General features: G+C 41.4%; 1 protein-coding gene across 1 annotated transcript in view; it reads left to right on the top strand.

The window, feature by feature from the left end:
- Positions 1-17,145, top strand: part of LOC311105882 (ATP-binding cassette sub-family G member 1-like) — a gene marked incomplete at both ends in the record, with an annotated part of 57,644 nt that overhangs the window by 17,990 nt on the left and 22,509 nt on the right. Inside the window, 4 exons of the mRNA XM_084148106.1 lie at positions 7,961-8,078; positions 8,636-8,768; positions 9,216-9,266; positions 11,543-11,688. Coding sequence (XP_084004232.1) covers positions 7,961-8,078; positions 8,636-8,768; positions 9,216-9,266; positions 11,543-11,688 — 448 coding nt within the window. The remainder of the gene's footprint in view (positions 1-7,960; positions 8,079-8,635; positions 8,769-9,215; positions 9,267-11,542; positions 11,689-17,145) is intronic.

Below are 17,145 nucleotides of genomic sequence, written 5' to 3'. Positions count from 1 at the left end.
CGATCGTTGGAGGAAGTGGACCAATGCGCAGCGTGATGAGTGAACATACTTTTAATTTTATTCACCACACGAAACAAAACAACAAAATGATACGTGAAGTCCTAGGTAACAGACACAAACCATACACGGAACAAGATCCCACAAAACAAAACAGGCTGCCTAAGTATGGTTCCCAATCAGAGACAACAAGCAACAGCTGATACTCGTTGCCTCTGATTGAGAACCACCCCGGGCCAACACAGAAACACATGAGCTAGATAATCAACCTAGAACACAAAACACATAGAAACAACACACCCTGGCTCAACATAACAGAGTCCCAGAGCCAGGGCGTGACACAATGCCAAGCCAGTGGGTCTTATTTGCAATGAAAATGTCGCTGTTTGCAAATAATTCAATCTCAGACTTCATTATGAATCTAAGCATGGAACTTTCAAAGTGGCCTTCGCGCCCCAGACAGAGGCCCAACGCAAAAACATTGAAGCATTAACTGCGAGCTACACACACGCAGTGGCGATTTTAGCATGTAAACCTTGGTGGGGCAAACATAAAGCTGTCCCAACAGCAGAGTCCCAACAGCAGTCGCAAAACCTTACCACTGCTACACCTGGCTATCAGCAGAGCCTTGTCTGGCAGCGAAACAGATCATTCAGCCTCATTTATTGCCTTTAAAAAAAACATAGCTGATATGGCTGACTTGCTTAAACAAATGTGGTTACTACTGACAATTTACATGTCAGAACCGTAGGATAAATAAAGGGGGCATATAAGCAGACAATGAAAGCTCTTACAATATTTGATAATTACATTTCTCTAAAACAGGCTATAGGCTACATGTGCACCACCAAGTCAGAACAGTTGGCTAAATTATGAGGGGAAAAGGGACCAAATTATTTGGGTGGGGCACATGGTCTACTAACAGTTTACTACACAACATACACTTAGTATTACTTTCTTAGCTACAGTATACATATCTCCTTGGATAATTACATAATTTATGCAGCAGCATACAATACATTTTTGGACTCACCTTGTTGTGCTGTGCTCACTTGAACAGGAAGGTGGCACGGCGGTCCTTTGTGGGCTAATTTTGTCATCAAACTTTGTCATCAAAGTCTGTCATTCTCTGGATTTATGGTGTTTTCAAGACAACTGGGAACTCGGGAAAAAAAAGGTTGAATCATGATGACATCAGTAATCTTCAGGTCGGAGCTCTAGAAAGAGGCCTGAGTTCCCGACTTGCAATTCTGAGTTGGATGACCGTTCAAAACGTATTTTCCCAGTTGGAGCTAGTTTTTTTCAGAGTTCCAAGTTGTCTTGAACTCACTGAAGTCTGATATTTCAGAGTTTCCAGTTGTTTTGAGCGTGGCAGAAGTCATGCTGGATTGACATTATGGCCAATGTTGAATGTTTATCATTTTAAGCTTGGAAAAAAGACCCTTAAACCCAGACTTGGACCACACACCCACTCCACTGAATAGCAGGCTAGTGATTGCTTTGCAACGCTTGCAGTTAGCCACTGATTCCATCCAAACCACTCATTGTTGCATTTGAGATTTCCAGCTTGTTGTGTAATGTTTATGTCCAATGGCCTATGAGCACCGATACATTTTATCTATAATTTCTCATTATTTCTCTTCATATGAAAAGGATTTGCCAGTAGATTGTCGATTTGATTCATGATGATGACTGCTAGCTTGCTAGCTAAGATTTTGAAAGTATGATGTTTACATGATCAGTCCAATCAAAGCTACTGTAGATAAAACGTGATTTGACGTCATTTTATCTGTGGCCAATGACCTTGAGCCTTCTTGGATGGGCACTTCTAATGTAACTCTATGGCAGCACCCAAGAGGCTTGAATTTTCGAGCTCTACCCGTAGATCTTGCAGTGACGTAGTGTCCCCATGAGTGACAGAACACTTAGCCAATCACGGTGCAACTAGATAACATTACCAACCCCTACGCTCCATTATTTCCGCTGGCTGCCCCACCAGTACAGAAAGCACTGAGCTAGGCTGAAACACCTGCATTTTGGAGCTGCCTTACTCAAGATAGCAAAAAAAGAGACCAAGTTTGTATGCGGCTTTATTAACTAAATTATTATAATATTTTTTTTACATTGTTTGCAAACTGATATGTGACAGATATTAATGCCAAAATATCATGCAAAACAGGCACATAAACGGGTTAAATCTGCAGTTACAAGGAAGAGGGAAAACAGTTGCGGACATAGCGGAAAAACTTGAGACTTTTACTAGGAAGCTTGAGTTGTTCGATTTGAACTTGTCATCTGGAAGGCTACTGCACTTCAGCACACTGAAGAAACGACAGGCAGAGGGACCAGGCCGCATCATTGTCACAGAGGTGATGGAAGATTTCATCAAGCAACTGAGGGACAACTTCTCCACCAGATTTGGAGACTACAGCATGCCCAAGTATATCATTTCGTTTGTACGTGATCCTCTAACAGTCTGCCCAGGTGGAGAATTCTCCTCTCTTGCTAAGAAAACGATACCCTCGGTGGATGAGGCCGCAATTCAAACTGAGCTGATTGAATTCCAGACATCGAGCCAAATCAGGTATGCGCTCAGGAGTGCCAAGTCATTGTGTGCGTTTTGGGTGGCATGCTCAGAGGAATACAATAAAGAATTGTATGTGCTAACAATGTTTGGATCGACTTATGTCTGCGAGTCCTCATTTCCCTCTATGAACGCAATATATATTCATGACAGGAACCGGCTTTCACATAAGTCAATCGAGGACTGCCTGCGCATCAAAATCACATCCATCTCACGCGACACCCACAAGATCGTGTCTGAGGGGAAATGCAACTTTTCCCATTGAGTAAGTAACTTAGTGGCCTATATGACTGTATTTAGTAAATACTAACATTATTGTGAGTGCTTATTCTGGGATATTTATGTCTCAAGCTGACAGTATTTTCTAATTGTTCTGTCGTTACAAGAGCAGGCTATCCCGATACAGACATTCAGACACAGACATCGCCTTTTTTTCTTTAAATTATTGTTTTATGTAGGATGCTACAGTGGCATGCGAAAGTATTCACCCCCCTTGGCAATTTTCCTATTTCGTTTTGACTCACAAACTGGAATTAAAATAGATTTTTTGGGGGGGTTGTATCATTTGATTTACACAACATGCCTACCACTTTGAAGATGCAAAATCTTTTTTGGTGTGAAACAAACAAGAAATAAGACAAAAAAACTGAAAACTTGAGCGTGCATAACTATTCACCCCCCCAAAAGTCAATACTTTGTAGAGCCACCTTTTGCAGCAATTACAGCTGCAAGTCTCTTGGGGTATGTCTCTATAAGCTTGGTACATCTAGCCACTGGGATTTCTGCCCATTCTTCAAGGCAAAACTGCTCCAGCTCCTTCAAGTTCGATGGGTTCTGCTGGTGTACAGCAATCTTTAAGTCATACCACAGATTCTCAATTGGATTGAGGTTTGGGCTTTGACTAGGCCATTCCAAGACATTTAAATGTTTCCCCTTAAACCACTGGAGTGTTGCTTTAGCAGTATGCTTAGGGTCATTGTCCTGCTGGAAGGTGAACCTCCATTCCAGTCTCAAATCTCTGGAAGACTGAAACCGGTTTCCCTCAATAATTTCCCTGTATTTAGCGGCATCCATCATTTAATTCTGACCAGTTTCCCAGTCCCTGCCGATGGAAAAACATCCCCACAGCATGATGCTGCCACCACCATGCTTCACTGTGGAGATGGGGTGATGAGAGGTGTTGGGTTTGCGCCAGACATAGTGTTTTCCTTGATGGCCAAAAAGCTACATTTTAGTCTCATCTGACCAGAGTACCTTCTTCCATATGTTTGGTGAGTCTCCCACATGCCTTCTGGCGAACACCAAACGTGTTTGCTTATTTTTTTCTTTAAGCAATGGCTTTTTTCTGGCCACTCTTCTGTAAAGCCCAGCTCTGTGGAGTGTACAGCTTAAAGTGGTCATATAGAGAGATACTCCAATCTCCGCTGTGGAGCTTTGCAGCTCCTTCAGGGTTATCTTTGGTCTCTCTGTTTCCTCTCTGATTAATGCCCTCCTTGCCTGGTCCGTGAGTTTTGGTGGGCGGCCCTCTCTTGCCAGGTTTGTTGTGGTGCCATATTCTTTACATTTTTTAATAATGGATTTAATGGTGCTCCGTGGGATGTTCAAAGTTTCGGATATTTTTTTATAACCCAACCCTGATCTGTACTTCTCCACAACTTTGTCCCTGACCTGTTTGGAGAGCTCCTTGGTCTTCATGGTGCTGATTGCTTGGTGGTGCCCCTTGCTTAGTGGTGTTGCAGACTCTGGGGCCTTTCAGAACAGGTGTATATATACTGAGATCATGTGACACTTAGATTGCACACAGGTGGACTTTATTTAACTAATTATGTGACTTCTGAAAGTAATTGGTTGCACCAGATCTTATTTAGGGGCTTCATAGCAAAGGGGGTGAATACATATGCACGCACCACTTTTCCGTTATTTATTTTTTCGAATTTTTTGAAACAAGTTATTTTTTTCATTCCACTTCACCAATTTGGACTGTTTTGTGTATGTCCATTACATGAAATCCAAATAAAAATAAATTGAAATTACAGGTTGTAATGCAACAAAATAGGAAAAACGCCAAGGGGGATGAATACTTTTGCAGGGCACTGTACATTTTTGGCCAGTTGCAATTGTAAGTAGGCCTAATAAAAGAAAATCCTACTTCTATTAGGCCATATTTCTCTGTAGCTCAGCTGGTAGAGCACGGCGCTTGTAACGCCAAGGTAGTGGGTTCGATCCCCGGGACCACCCATACACAAAAATGTATGCACGCACGACTGTAAGTCGCTTTGGATAAAAGCGTCTGCTAAATGGCATATTATTATTTATTATTATTATATTTGTTTTTCTTGTGAAAGATGCTGTTAAGCCTCATAGCCTACCTTAGCCAGTTAAGTTATTTTATATAGGCCTAGGCTCTGAAGAAATAGACTCCAATTAAGCCCTCTTGTTGTTTTGTAAAGTCAAATTAAAATGAAGGTTATTGTTGAAATGAATTAGTCGACTGTTGCTGTGCAACACTTGCTTAACAAGTTAGCTATATTTTCTCCTGCTTTCTCTCTCCACATGAATGAAGTTAAAATGTAACTTTTGCATTATTTAGGTAGGGTAACTTCCTTCTTGGGACATTGCATTTGGGAGTTTTTGCATCTCGTGTCCGAGATGTTTGTATTATTATTATAATTTATTGTAAGGAACAAAATATTTCTAATTAATTTTTGCTGGCCAGATTTGGCCCGTGGGCCGCCAGTTGGGGAACCCTGATATATAATATGCATATGATAAATATTACCCCACTACACAGGATCACCCACGCTAAACCAGAATCGGTTCTGTTCATTTGTCACATTGTTTTTGATTTTGTTTTAACCTACTGCTACATCCTACTGTCACTTTGACTTTTATCCTAACTATCTTGATCTCCTACTACATGTACGCATTTAATGTTTTGTTATGAGTAACACATACTTTTGGTAACAAACAACACTTTCGAAGGTCAAGATCACTTCCCGAGTGCTGTTATGAGACCGGAAAGCAAAGGACTAAAAAGGAACTGTAGATTGTATTTATTGAGTAGGCCTAACTTAGGTCAATTAAAATAAATTCAAAAGTTTCATTGACTTTTAATCAAATCCTGGCTGACTGTTTCTTGCTCTTGAAATATCATGGCTCTAAGTTAGTGGAATGACTCTTAGTGTTACGACTCGTCTCGGGCTAGTCCAATTTCGAGAATCACAGAGTGAACACTGGGTGTTTGTGCCTTTATAAGCTGAGCAGCAAAGGGAGACACCGGGTGCTCATCCTCCTTGGCTGCTCTCCATCTCCGCCCCGGCATTAGTGTCTTTCTCAGGAAGAGAAGGGGAGGGGAGGCCCTAATCTCTCATCCTTCATCAGCATCCCCAACACAAACACAAACACAAACACTGGGAGTACTGCGGCAGTAGCTACAGCCAGAGCAGGTGTCGCTATGCCCGCCACATGTTTTCCCTTTTAAACCCCTTCACAGCTTTCTCTATCCTCCCTCCCTCTCATTCCTTCCCTCTCACTCACCTCTCTTGCTCCCTCACTATCTCCCCTCTCTCCTTGCAGCTGCTCACTGATGCAAATGGACATGCATTAAATATGAATTATTTCAGCTCTTTTTAGACCATCTTTAATTTCCCCCACACACATCTGAAATATATATTTGGACCATACAGGTCAGTTGGAAAGCACTTAATGCAACTTTATTGCATTTATTTATTTGTTTATGGATAATTTACTTAGTAGAACTTCAGGGGAGTATCTATTAAAATAAATCCAACCCACTTATTTAGCTGCCCACTCTTAAACCCTTTGACCCAAATTGTTCAACTCATATTAAATGGATAATAAATACTTGTTATCTTCTTCCAAAGCTCAGATTTTATGCAGAGTGTGTGGTTTCGACCTACTCTGTCATTATTTTGCCAAAGGGCAAGAACATTGGTCTTTCGGTGAATGCAACCAATCCAATGAACTGTGATTAATCCTATTGTTTACATGTGCTCATTGGGTGTAATACAAGTCTTTGCAGAATTTGGTTACCTGCTTAGTTTTTTCCAGGTTTGTTTGAAAAGCATTTTTGACGATTTCTGTCCGATACCATGCAAATATGGACACCGACAACTGTGACGTTCCACTAGGCATTAGCTTTAGTCTCAGACAAAAGGTTACTCATCACATGAGTATAGTGACACAGGGTTTGCATATCTTTTCACTTGTCTGTTGAAGGATGTAGCTACCATTGTAGTGGAATTCAACACCAACTAGACATATAACATACTCCAAGCGCAATTATTTTTTTTGTGTGTTTTGAGGGAAAAACAATGTTTATCCACATCCTAGTGCATTTACATCATCACTCAGTGCTTCACCCCCCCCATACCCCCCCCCCCCAAAAAAAAAAAACGTACCCGTATGGGAATTAAGCCGTCAAATGAAGAAGTTATGCCCTTCCTGAACCAGTCAATTACTGTCTATGCACCCACTGCATGGTTTATACACTGTGTCCTCACAAGGGAGAGGTTACTAAAGTGCATCCTCTCCTCCTAGCAGGGAACACTAGGTTCCATTAAAAGAGGACAGATAAGGTCAGAGGTATTTGTGTATCGCTCTGAAGGATTATAACAGAAAATCCAATTAAACTGGCAGCCACTGCAATCAACTGGATTAGCGTTCAGCTACCAATGTCCAGCAGGTTACTATAGGCCATTCCTCTCCCTTCTGCATGCTTATGGCTAGGGGATGATTTAATTTCCATTTTTATTTACAGTGTTATCATATATGATCGATTTAGAGTGAGACAATGTTTCTCAACTCTAGTACTGAGACCTTGGCCACAGGGTTGCACAGTTTTGTTCTAGCCCAGCTCTAACACACCGGGTGAATTGGGTGTGCTAGTGCTGGGATAGAACAACAGTGTGTTCACCGTTGACACAAATGGGTTGTTCAAACAGAATAGATAAACAGCTCATGTAAAATGTGATTGAATTCTAAAAGGTATAACAATAACTTTATTTATAAAGCATATTTTATAAATGCAGCTCAAAGTGCTTCACAAAAAGCAGTGTGGGTGAGCATGTTGATGTTGGAACCCTTCTAATACAAGCATGTTCTGAGGTCTGAAAGGTGAGCATGAGGAGATTACAATGTAATAGACACCCAACCAGATGGGTGCATTCACTCAGAAAACACAAAATACAAATACGCCTTTCAACCCGAAACACAGAGGGTTTTATCCGAGGCGGAGGGAATGCATGGTTTGGAGACCGGTTTAAGCAGGTACTGTGTGAAGCTGAAAGCCTGAAGTGCCATTGTGAGGCTGATGGAGGGTTTTATATGGTTCTGCTTTCTTTTGTACCCGGCTCTCAGGTTACAAGACCCTGCTGAAAGGGATCTCTGGGAAATTTACCAGCGGCGGCCTGGTGGCCATCATGGGTCCCTCAGGAGCTGGGAAATCTACGCTGATGAATATTCTGGCCGGCTACAGGTGAGCCACAGGCCCGACACTTAACACCCAATAGGTGTACAAGGTCACTGATAGATGAGTAACTTCTACTTACAAGAATCACGCCACACCTACAGTTCTGGGCATTAAAAAGTTGTCATTACAAAATGCCTTGCTGCAACTTGCTGTTACCTTGCTGTGACTCTCGCAGGGTGAAGCCAAGCGCCAAGTTCATTCGCAATCATTTAACAATGACCCATGTCATGAAATACATTTTTGAGAATGATTAGTGTATCTGTAAGTCGCTCTGGATAAGAGCGTCAGCTAAATGACGTAAATGTAAATGTAAATGTATGTAGTTTTGTATATATTCCATTTTTATTGTATGTGTATGTTTTCATGTTTGAACTGGTTAGTCCTCTTCCAATCGATGACCACTTTGGAAATAAGTGTTATTCATGTTGTTTACGTTAATATCTTATCTGTTCTCTATTGTTTCTATTTCTCTTTTTCATTTCTCTTTTAAACCCAGAAATAAATCAAGTCTATCATATGGATCAAATGCATAACCCAGGTATGGCTTTGCCTTCTGTCTGTAGGGAGACAGGGATGAAGGGGGAGATCTTGATCAATGGAAAGCCTCGTGACCTGCGCTCTTTCAGGAAGGTCTCGTGCTACATCATGCAGGATGACATGCTTCTGCCTCACCTCACAGTACAGGAGGCCATGATGGTAATTGTTTTACATTGTATTTAATCCTTATTTATCCAGGAAGTCCCATTGAGGTCATAAGGCCTCTTTTACAAAGGAGACCTGGCCAAGAGGGCAGGTCAATAGATCAAACACATTACAGTGCATACACAATGGAAATTCAAGCTCCGGAAGTAAACAATAAGTTAAATGGGTGAAACATTTATAACGCTGCAGATAGAAATGCAATGTATTAGAGCCGTCAGAATTCATTATTCCACATGATGTCTGTTCTACACAATGCATTTCTATGTGACATTGTGCCCTCCTAACCTGGGGCTTTCTTCACATTGATAAGATACACCTTCTTCTCTCTACATGGTTGCTTCTGAGACGTGAAAGATTCTATGTACCTGCACACGTAGGCTTTGTTTCTCTTATTTGGGACGCAGCCGTAGTGTGAACTAAATCTTCCTCTCTGTCTCCTAGGTGTCTGCTAATCTGAAGCTCCAGGAAAAGGATGAGGGCAAGAGAGACATGGTAAGAGAGTTGCATGGGAACGGCTTCAGAATCCTCCCTCACCTTAATCTCCAGCATAGTCCCGTGTAGCTCAGTTGGTAGAGCATGGCGTTTGCAACGCCAGGGTTGTGGGTTTGATTCCCACGGGGGGCCAGTATGATAATGTATGCACTCACTAACTGTAAGTCGCTCTGGATAAGAACGTCTGCTAAATGACTAAAATGTTCCCTAAACCCACGAACTGGAAACTAGGACCCATTACTATTTCAGCACTGGAGTGTTGCCACTAATGCAGTCAGTACTGGCTTTAAACAGGCTGGAATGGATGTAAAGTGATATGATGAGGGTGGCTGGGAAGGAGTATATATGTTGCTACTAACCACTGATACAGGGTCAGATACTATTCCCTCCCCCTTATGCTTAAAGGGATTCTTTGGGATTTTGGCAATGAAGCCCTATATCTACTTCCCCAGAGACAGATGAACTAGTGGATACTATTTGTATGTCTCTGTGTCACGTATGAAGGAAGTTAGAGGTAGTTTCGCTAGCCAATGCTAACTGGCATTAGCACAATGACTGGAAGTCTATGGGTATCTGCTAGCTAGCATGCAATAAGGGTTGGGTATCTGACCCTAGATCTGTGATTAATGTAGGCGTATACGTTAAGTTTCTGAGAGGGAGGGATGTGGTTATACAGTGCATTTGGAATTATTCAGATCCCATGACTTTTTCCACATTTTGTTATGTTACAGCCTTATTTTAAAATGGATTAAGCTACAAGCTTTGCACACCTGTATTTGGGGAGTTTCTCCAAATATTCTCTGCAGATCCTCTCAAGCTCTGTCAGGTTGGATGGGGAGCGTCACTGCACAGCTATTTTCAGGTCTCTCCAGAGATGTTCGACTTGGTTCAAGTTCGGGCTCTGGCTGGGCCACTCAAGGACATTGAGACTTGTACCGAAGCCACTCCTGCGTTGTCTTGGCTGTGTGCTTAGGTTTGCTGTCCTGTTGGAAGGTGAACATTCGCCCCAGTCGGAGGTCCTGAGCGCTCCGGAGCAGGTTTTCATCAAGGATCCCTCTGTACTTTGCTCCGTTCATGTTTCCCTCGATCCTGAATAGTCTCCCAGGCCCTGCCGCTGAAAAACACAGCATGATGCTGCCACCAACATGGTTCACCGTAGGGATGGTGCCAGGTTTCCTCCAGACATGACGCTTGGCATTCAGGCCATAGAGTTCAGTCTTGGTTTCATCAGACCAGAGAGTCTTGTTTCTCATGGTCTGAGAGTCCTTTAGGTGCTTTTTTGGAAAACTCCAAGCGGGCTGTCATGTACCTTTTTATTGAGGAGTGGCTTCCGTCTGGCCACTCTACCATAAAGACCTGATTGGTGGAGTGCTGCAGAGATGATTGTCCTTCTGGAAGGTACTCCCATCTCCACAGAGGAACTCTGGAGCTCTGTTAGAGCGACCATCGGGTTCTTGGTCACATGCCTGACCAAGGCCCTTCTCCCCTGATTGCTGAGTTTGGCCGGGCGGCCAGCTCTAGGAAGAGTCTTGGTGGTTCCAAACTTCTTCCATTTAAGAATGATGGAGGCCACTGTGTTCTTGGGGACCTTCAATGCTGCAGAAAGTTTTTTGTACCCTTCCCCAGATCTGTTCCTCGACACAATCCTGTCTCGGAGCGCTACGGACAATTCCTTTGACCTCATGGCTTGGTTTCTGCTCTGACATGCACTGTCAACTGTGGGACCTTATATAGACAGGTGTGTGCCTTTCCAAATCATGTCTAATGATTTAATTTACCACAGGTGGACTCCAATCAAGTTGTAATAATATAATAATAATATGCCATTTAGCAGACGCTTTTATCCAAAGCGACTTACAGTCACGCGTGCATACATTTTTTTGTGTATGGGTGGTCCCGGGGATCGAACCCACTACCTTGGCGTTACAAGCGCCGTGGTCTACCAGCTGAGCTACAGAGGACCATGTAGAATCTCAATGATGATCAATGGAAACAAGATGCACCTGAGCTCAATTTCGAATCTCCTAGCAAGGGTCTGAATACTTATGTAAATAAAGTATTTCAGTTTGTTATTTTTAATACGTTTGCAAACATTTCTAAAAACCTGTTTTCACATTGTCATTATGGGGTATTGTGTGTAGATTGATGAGGGGAAACAATTATTTAATCAATTTTAGAATAAGGCTGTAACGTAACAAAATGTGGAAAAAGGGAAGGGGTCTGAATACTTTCCGAATGCACTGTAGGTGTTTGTAACCCTCCTATGTTGTATTTAGGTGAGGGAGATCCTGATGGCCCTGGGCCTCCTTGAGTGTGCGAAAACCCGAACGTCACATCTTTCAGGGGGGCAGAGAAAAAGGCTGGCCATCGCCCTGGAGCTTGTCAACAACCCTCCCATCATGTTCTTTGACGAGCCCACCAGGTCAGAAGCTCCTATTGCACATCGTATAGAACACATTTGTATTTGTATTTATTTAGGATCCCCATTAGCTCTTCCTGGGGTCCAGCAAAATTAAGGCAGTTCATACAATTAAAAAAACTTTACAATACATTCACAGATTTCACAACACACGGTGTACCCTTAGGCCCCTACTCCACCACTACCACATATCTACAGTACAAAATCCATGTGTGCGTGTGTGTATAGTGCGTATGTTATCGTGTGTGTGTATGTATGTGTCTATGTTTGTGTTGTTTCACAGTCCCCGCACTTCCATAAGGTTTTTAAAATCTGTTTTTTAAAATCTATTTTTTACTACTTGCATCAGTTACTTGATGTGGAATAGAGTTCCATGTAGTCATGGCTCTATGTAGTACTGTGCGCCTTCCATAGTCTGTTCTGGACTTGGGGACTGTGAAGAGACCTCTGGTGGCACGTCTTGTGGGGTATGCATGGGTGACCGAGCTGTGCGCCAGTAGTTCAAACAGACAGCTCGTTGCATTCAACATGTCAATACCTCTCATAAATACAAGTAGTGATTAAGTCAATCTCTCCTCCACTTTGAGCCAGGAGAGATTGACATGCATATTATTAATATTAGCTCTCTGTGTACATCCAAGGGCCAGCCGTGCTACCCTGTTCTGAGCCAATTGCAATTTTCCTAAGTCCTTTTTTGTGGCACCTGACCACACGACTGAACAGTAGTCCAGGTGTGACAAAACTAGGGCCTGTAGGACCTGCCTTGTTGATAGTGCTGTTAGGAAGGTATAGCAGCGCTTTATTATGGACATACTTCTCCCCAGCTTAGCTACTGTTGTATCAATATGTTTTGACCATGACGGTGTACAATCCAGGGTTACTCCAAGCAGTTTATTCACCTCGACTTGCTCAATTTCCACATGATTTATTACAAGATTTAGTTGAGGTTTAGGGTTTAGTGAATGATTTGTCCCAAATACAATGCTTTTAGTTTTAGAAATATCTAGGACTAACTTATTCCTTGCCACCCACTCTGAAACTAACTGCAACTCTTTGTTAAGTGTTGCAGTCATTTCAGTCGCTGTAGTAGCTGACATGTATAGTGTTGAGTCATCCGCATACATAGACACTCTGGCTTTACTCAAAGCCAGTAGCATGTCATTAGTAAAGATTGAAAAAAGTAATGGGCCTAGACAGCTGCCCTGGGGAATTCCTGATTCTACCTGGATTATGTTGGAGAGGTTTCCATTAAAGAACACCCTCTGTGTTCTGTTAGACAGACAACTCTGTATCCACAATATAGCAGGGGGAGTAAAGCCATAACACATATGTTTTTCCAGCATCAGACTATGATCGATAATGTCAAAAGCCGCACTGAAGTCTAACAAAACAGCCCCCACAATCTTTTTATCATCAATTTCTCTCAGCCAATCATCAGTAATTGGTGTAAGTGCTGTGCTTGTTGAATGTCCTTTTCTATAAGCATGCTGAAAGTTTGTTGTCAATTTGTTTATTGTAAAATAGCATTGTATCTGGTCAAACACTATTTTTTCCAATAGTTTACTAAGGGTTGGTAACAGGCTAATTGGTCGGCTATTTGAGCCAGTAAAGGGGGCTTTACTATTCTTAGGTAGCGGAATGACTTTTGATTCCCTCCAAGCCTGGGGGCACACACATTCCATTCTAGTAAATTGAAAATATGGCAATGATTTTTTCATTGGCAAGATCAGTTGGTTTTGTGATGAATGAGCCATCTGATTCAATGAATGATGGAGCTGAGTTTGCCTTTTTTCCCAAAATGTCATTTAAGGCGCTCCAAAGCTTTTTACTATAATTCTTTATGTCATTTATCTTTGTTTAATAGTGTAGTTTCTTCTTCTTTTTATTCAGTTTAGTCACATGATTTCTCAATTTGCAATACATTTGCCAATCGGTTGTGCAGCCAGACTTATTTGCCATTCCTTTTGCCTCATCCCTTTCAACCATACAATTTTTCAATTCCTCATCAATCCACAGGGATTTAACAGTTTTTACAGTCATTTTGGGTGGGTGCATGCTTATTAGTAACTGGAATAAGCAATTTCATAAATGTGTAAAGTGCAGTGTCTGTTTGCCCCTCATTACACACCACGGACCAACATATATTCTTTACACCAACAACATAGGAATCACTACAAAACTTATTGTATGACCTCTTATACACAATATTAGGCCCAGCCTTTGGAACTTTGGTTTTCCTAGATATGGCTACTACATTGTGATCACTACATCCAATGGATTTGGATACTGCTTTCAAACAAATCTCTGCAGCATTAGTAAAGCTATGATCAATACATGTTGATGATTTCATTCATGTACTGTTTGTAACTACCCTGGTAGGTTGACTGATAACCTGAACCAGGTTGCAGGTACTGGTTACAGTTTGAAGCTTTCTCTTGAGTGGGCAGCCTGATGAAAGCCAGTCAATATTTAAATCACCCAGAAAGTATACCTCTATTGATATCACATACATTATCAAGCATTTCACACATGTTATTCAGATACACATGCATGTGTGTCAGTGGCATGGAAAGTCCTGATGTGACAATGCATTATAACGTGCCATGGTCTAAGCACACTGTACAGTCCATATTTAGAGTCAATGCTATTCTTTCATGAGACGTACAGGCAATACGACGTTGTTGTTGAGTGTAGGTGTTAGTTGTGTTCCTTTTTTGTGTGTTTTTTTTTTCTGTTTCGTTTGTGTCTTCCAAGGTAACCTATCCTCTTTTAGAAAAGAGGATGCAATTGAATATCGTTTCTCCTAGTTGGCTTCTGGTTAGGAACGACTGAGTCTCACCAGGGGACACAGATGAGTCCCAAAGTCCTTAATGACCAAAAAGTTTGTCCTCCTTTGGGTTTAGATTTGTACAATCTGTATGGATTTGCCCACTGCTGAAGCTCACACTGACTTGTCTCTTGGCACTGTGATAAATGAAGGGTGAAAATGACCTTACAGTAAAGTACATTTGTTGTTGTTTTTGTTGTCTGGGATTAGGCATATGATTTTACGTGATTTTTGATTGACTACCCCTTCCTCTGTCCCCCATACATAGAACATCTGTAAGGTCCTTCAGTCAAGTATTGCATTTCAAGCACAGATTCAACTGCAAAGACCAGGGAGCTTTTCAAAAGCCTCATAAAGAAGGGCAGTGATTGGTAGATGGGTAACAATAACAAATCAGACATTTGACTATATCTTTAAGCATGGTCAAGTTAATAAATATGCTGTGGATGGTGTATTAAACCACCCAGACACATAAAATATGCAGTCCTCCTTCTGAACTGAGCTGCAGGAAGGAAACTGCTTAGGGATGTAACCATGAGGCCATTGGTGATTTTAAAACAGCTACAGAGTTCAATGGCTGTGATGGGAGAAAACTGAGGATGGATCAACAACATAGTAGTGACTCCGCAATAATGACCTAAATGACAGAGTGAAAAGAAGAATACAAATATACAGAATAAAAAATATTCCAAAACATGCATATGTATGCAACAAGGCACTGAAGTAATACTGCAAAGGAATACACTTTTTGGCCTGAATGCAAAGCCTTATGTTTGGGGCAAACACAACACATCACTGAGTAACTGCCTCTTTATTTTCAAGCATGGTGGTGGCTAAAACATGGTATGGTGATGCTTGACATTGGCAAAGACTGGGGAGTTTTTCAGGATGAAAAGAAACGGGATGGAGCAAAGCACAGGCAAAATCCTAGAAGAAAACCTGCTTCAGTCTGCTTTACACCAGACACTGGGAGAGGATTTCACCTTTCAGCAGGACAATAACCTACAACGGAAAGCCAAATCTACACTGGAGTTGCTTACCAAGAAGACAGTGAATGTTCCTAAGTGGGTTCTACTAAGCTATATGGAATTGTTTTAAGAAGATCATACCAAGGATCATTTTGCTATTTGATTTTGAATTTTAAGACCCCTTGAAGTATCAAAAATATATATAAAAGAATGATTTGATTAAACATTTAATTTGGCCTTACAGCCCATACAAACTCATTGAATAACATCTTCACTACACTACATCTGAAGTGTCTGTCCTATATCTGAGAGAGATAAGAAAGATCAGGAAAATTATAATTATTATCATTTATTTTTTATTTTTTTTACATTTATTTAACCCCTTATTTTTGGAACTAAACAATCTCCATATGCAGTTTACTTCCATAAATGTTTTCAACTGGTACCAGGGGACCTTCAGACGAGTCTTGTGAGACTGTGAGCGTCCTAGAGCAAAACAACCAACATGTACGTGTTCGTAAGAGTCTCACCTTTCCACAGAGGGGTAGTATTAGTGTGTAGCCCAAACTGTTCGGACACTACAAACAGAAGTTGGCAGAACGGCTGTTCCGACTTCAGATGAGTCCCCTGACGCTTGTGGGAGTCGTAGAGCAAACAGAGAACACCATTGTGTTTGTGAGAGTCTCATCTTTCCATAGAGGGGTTATAATCAATGTTCCCTCTACTGAGCAAATTTTAGGTCTTGTGAGCGGAAACTTGAACATTGTGAGAATTTTGTGCAACTTCCGGCGTGCGTTTACAGTGAACACTGAGGCTGTACCCTCACAGTTTTAGACAGTAGGCAATAGGCTATTGTGGCTATTTGAGCATAATGTAGGCCTAACAACAAAACCAATGGATAACATTTTCACATGGAAATATCTTTTGATTTCTATGATATAGCCTACAGTGGCCTATATGTGGTGTTCAATGCAGGCCTACATTGCATGAGACTTTTAAAAAACGTTTTTACATTATGAAAGGCTTGACATTAATTCATGATTTTTTTACTTGGTCTGTAACACGATAGGCCAAATAGATGACTGAAAATTGCATTGTATTGTGTTGTATGATGCAAGAAACCACTTTACAAAATAAAATTGATTATTGTTACCATACAGAGAATTAGACAATGTAGGCTACCTCTCTGCCTATTGGCTTATTTGCATATTCAAGCCTGTCTCAAAATACAACACTGCCCCTTTAATTAAGACATAAGCTTTTTAACTTACTGGCTTTTCAAAGAGAGCTTGAAATGTAGCCTACACGTTTTGTGCTCTTGTAGGAAGCAGTAACTCCCCATTGCTGACGTATATTTATCTATAACTGGGCTAATAACTCACTAACTAGCAAAAAATATCAACAAATGTGCACACGCGCAGCTCTGTGCTCTGATCTGAAAAGTGCATTCACACGTGGGTGATTGAAAGACCGCTCGTGGGCTAACCCTCCAATATAATTATACTCTGTTGCGCTCTGCCTCTGCCTACAACAAAATAACAAACTCAATCTTGTAAAGTTCGATTTACAGTGCATTCAGAAAGTATTCAGACCCCTTGACTTTTTCCATATTTTGTTATGTTACAGCCTTATTCAAAAATGGATTAAATTGTTTCCCCCCCTCAT

Source organism: Coregonus lavaretus, assembly GCF_964263955.1.
Source record: "Coregonus lavaretus genome assembly, chromosome: 30".
Lineage (NCBI taxonomy): Eukaryota > Metazoa > Chordata > Actinopteri > Salmoniformes > Salmonidae > Coregonus > Coregonus lavaretus.
Note: the sequence above shows the minus strand (reverse complement) of the source record. Positions and strands in the feature narration are given on the sequence as shown.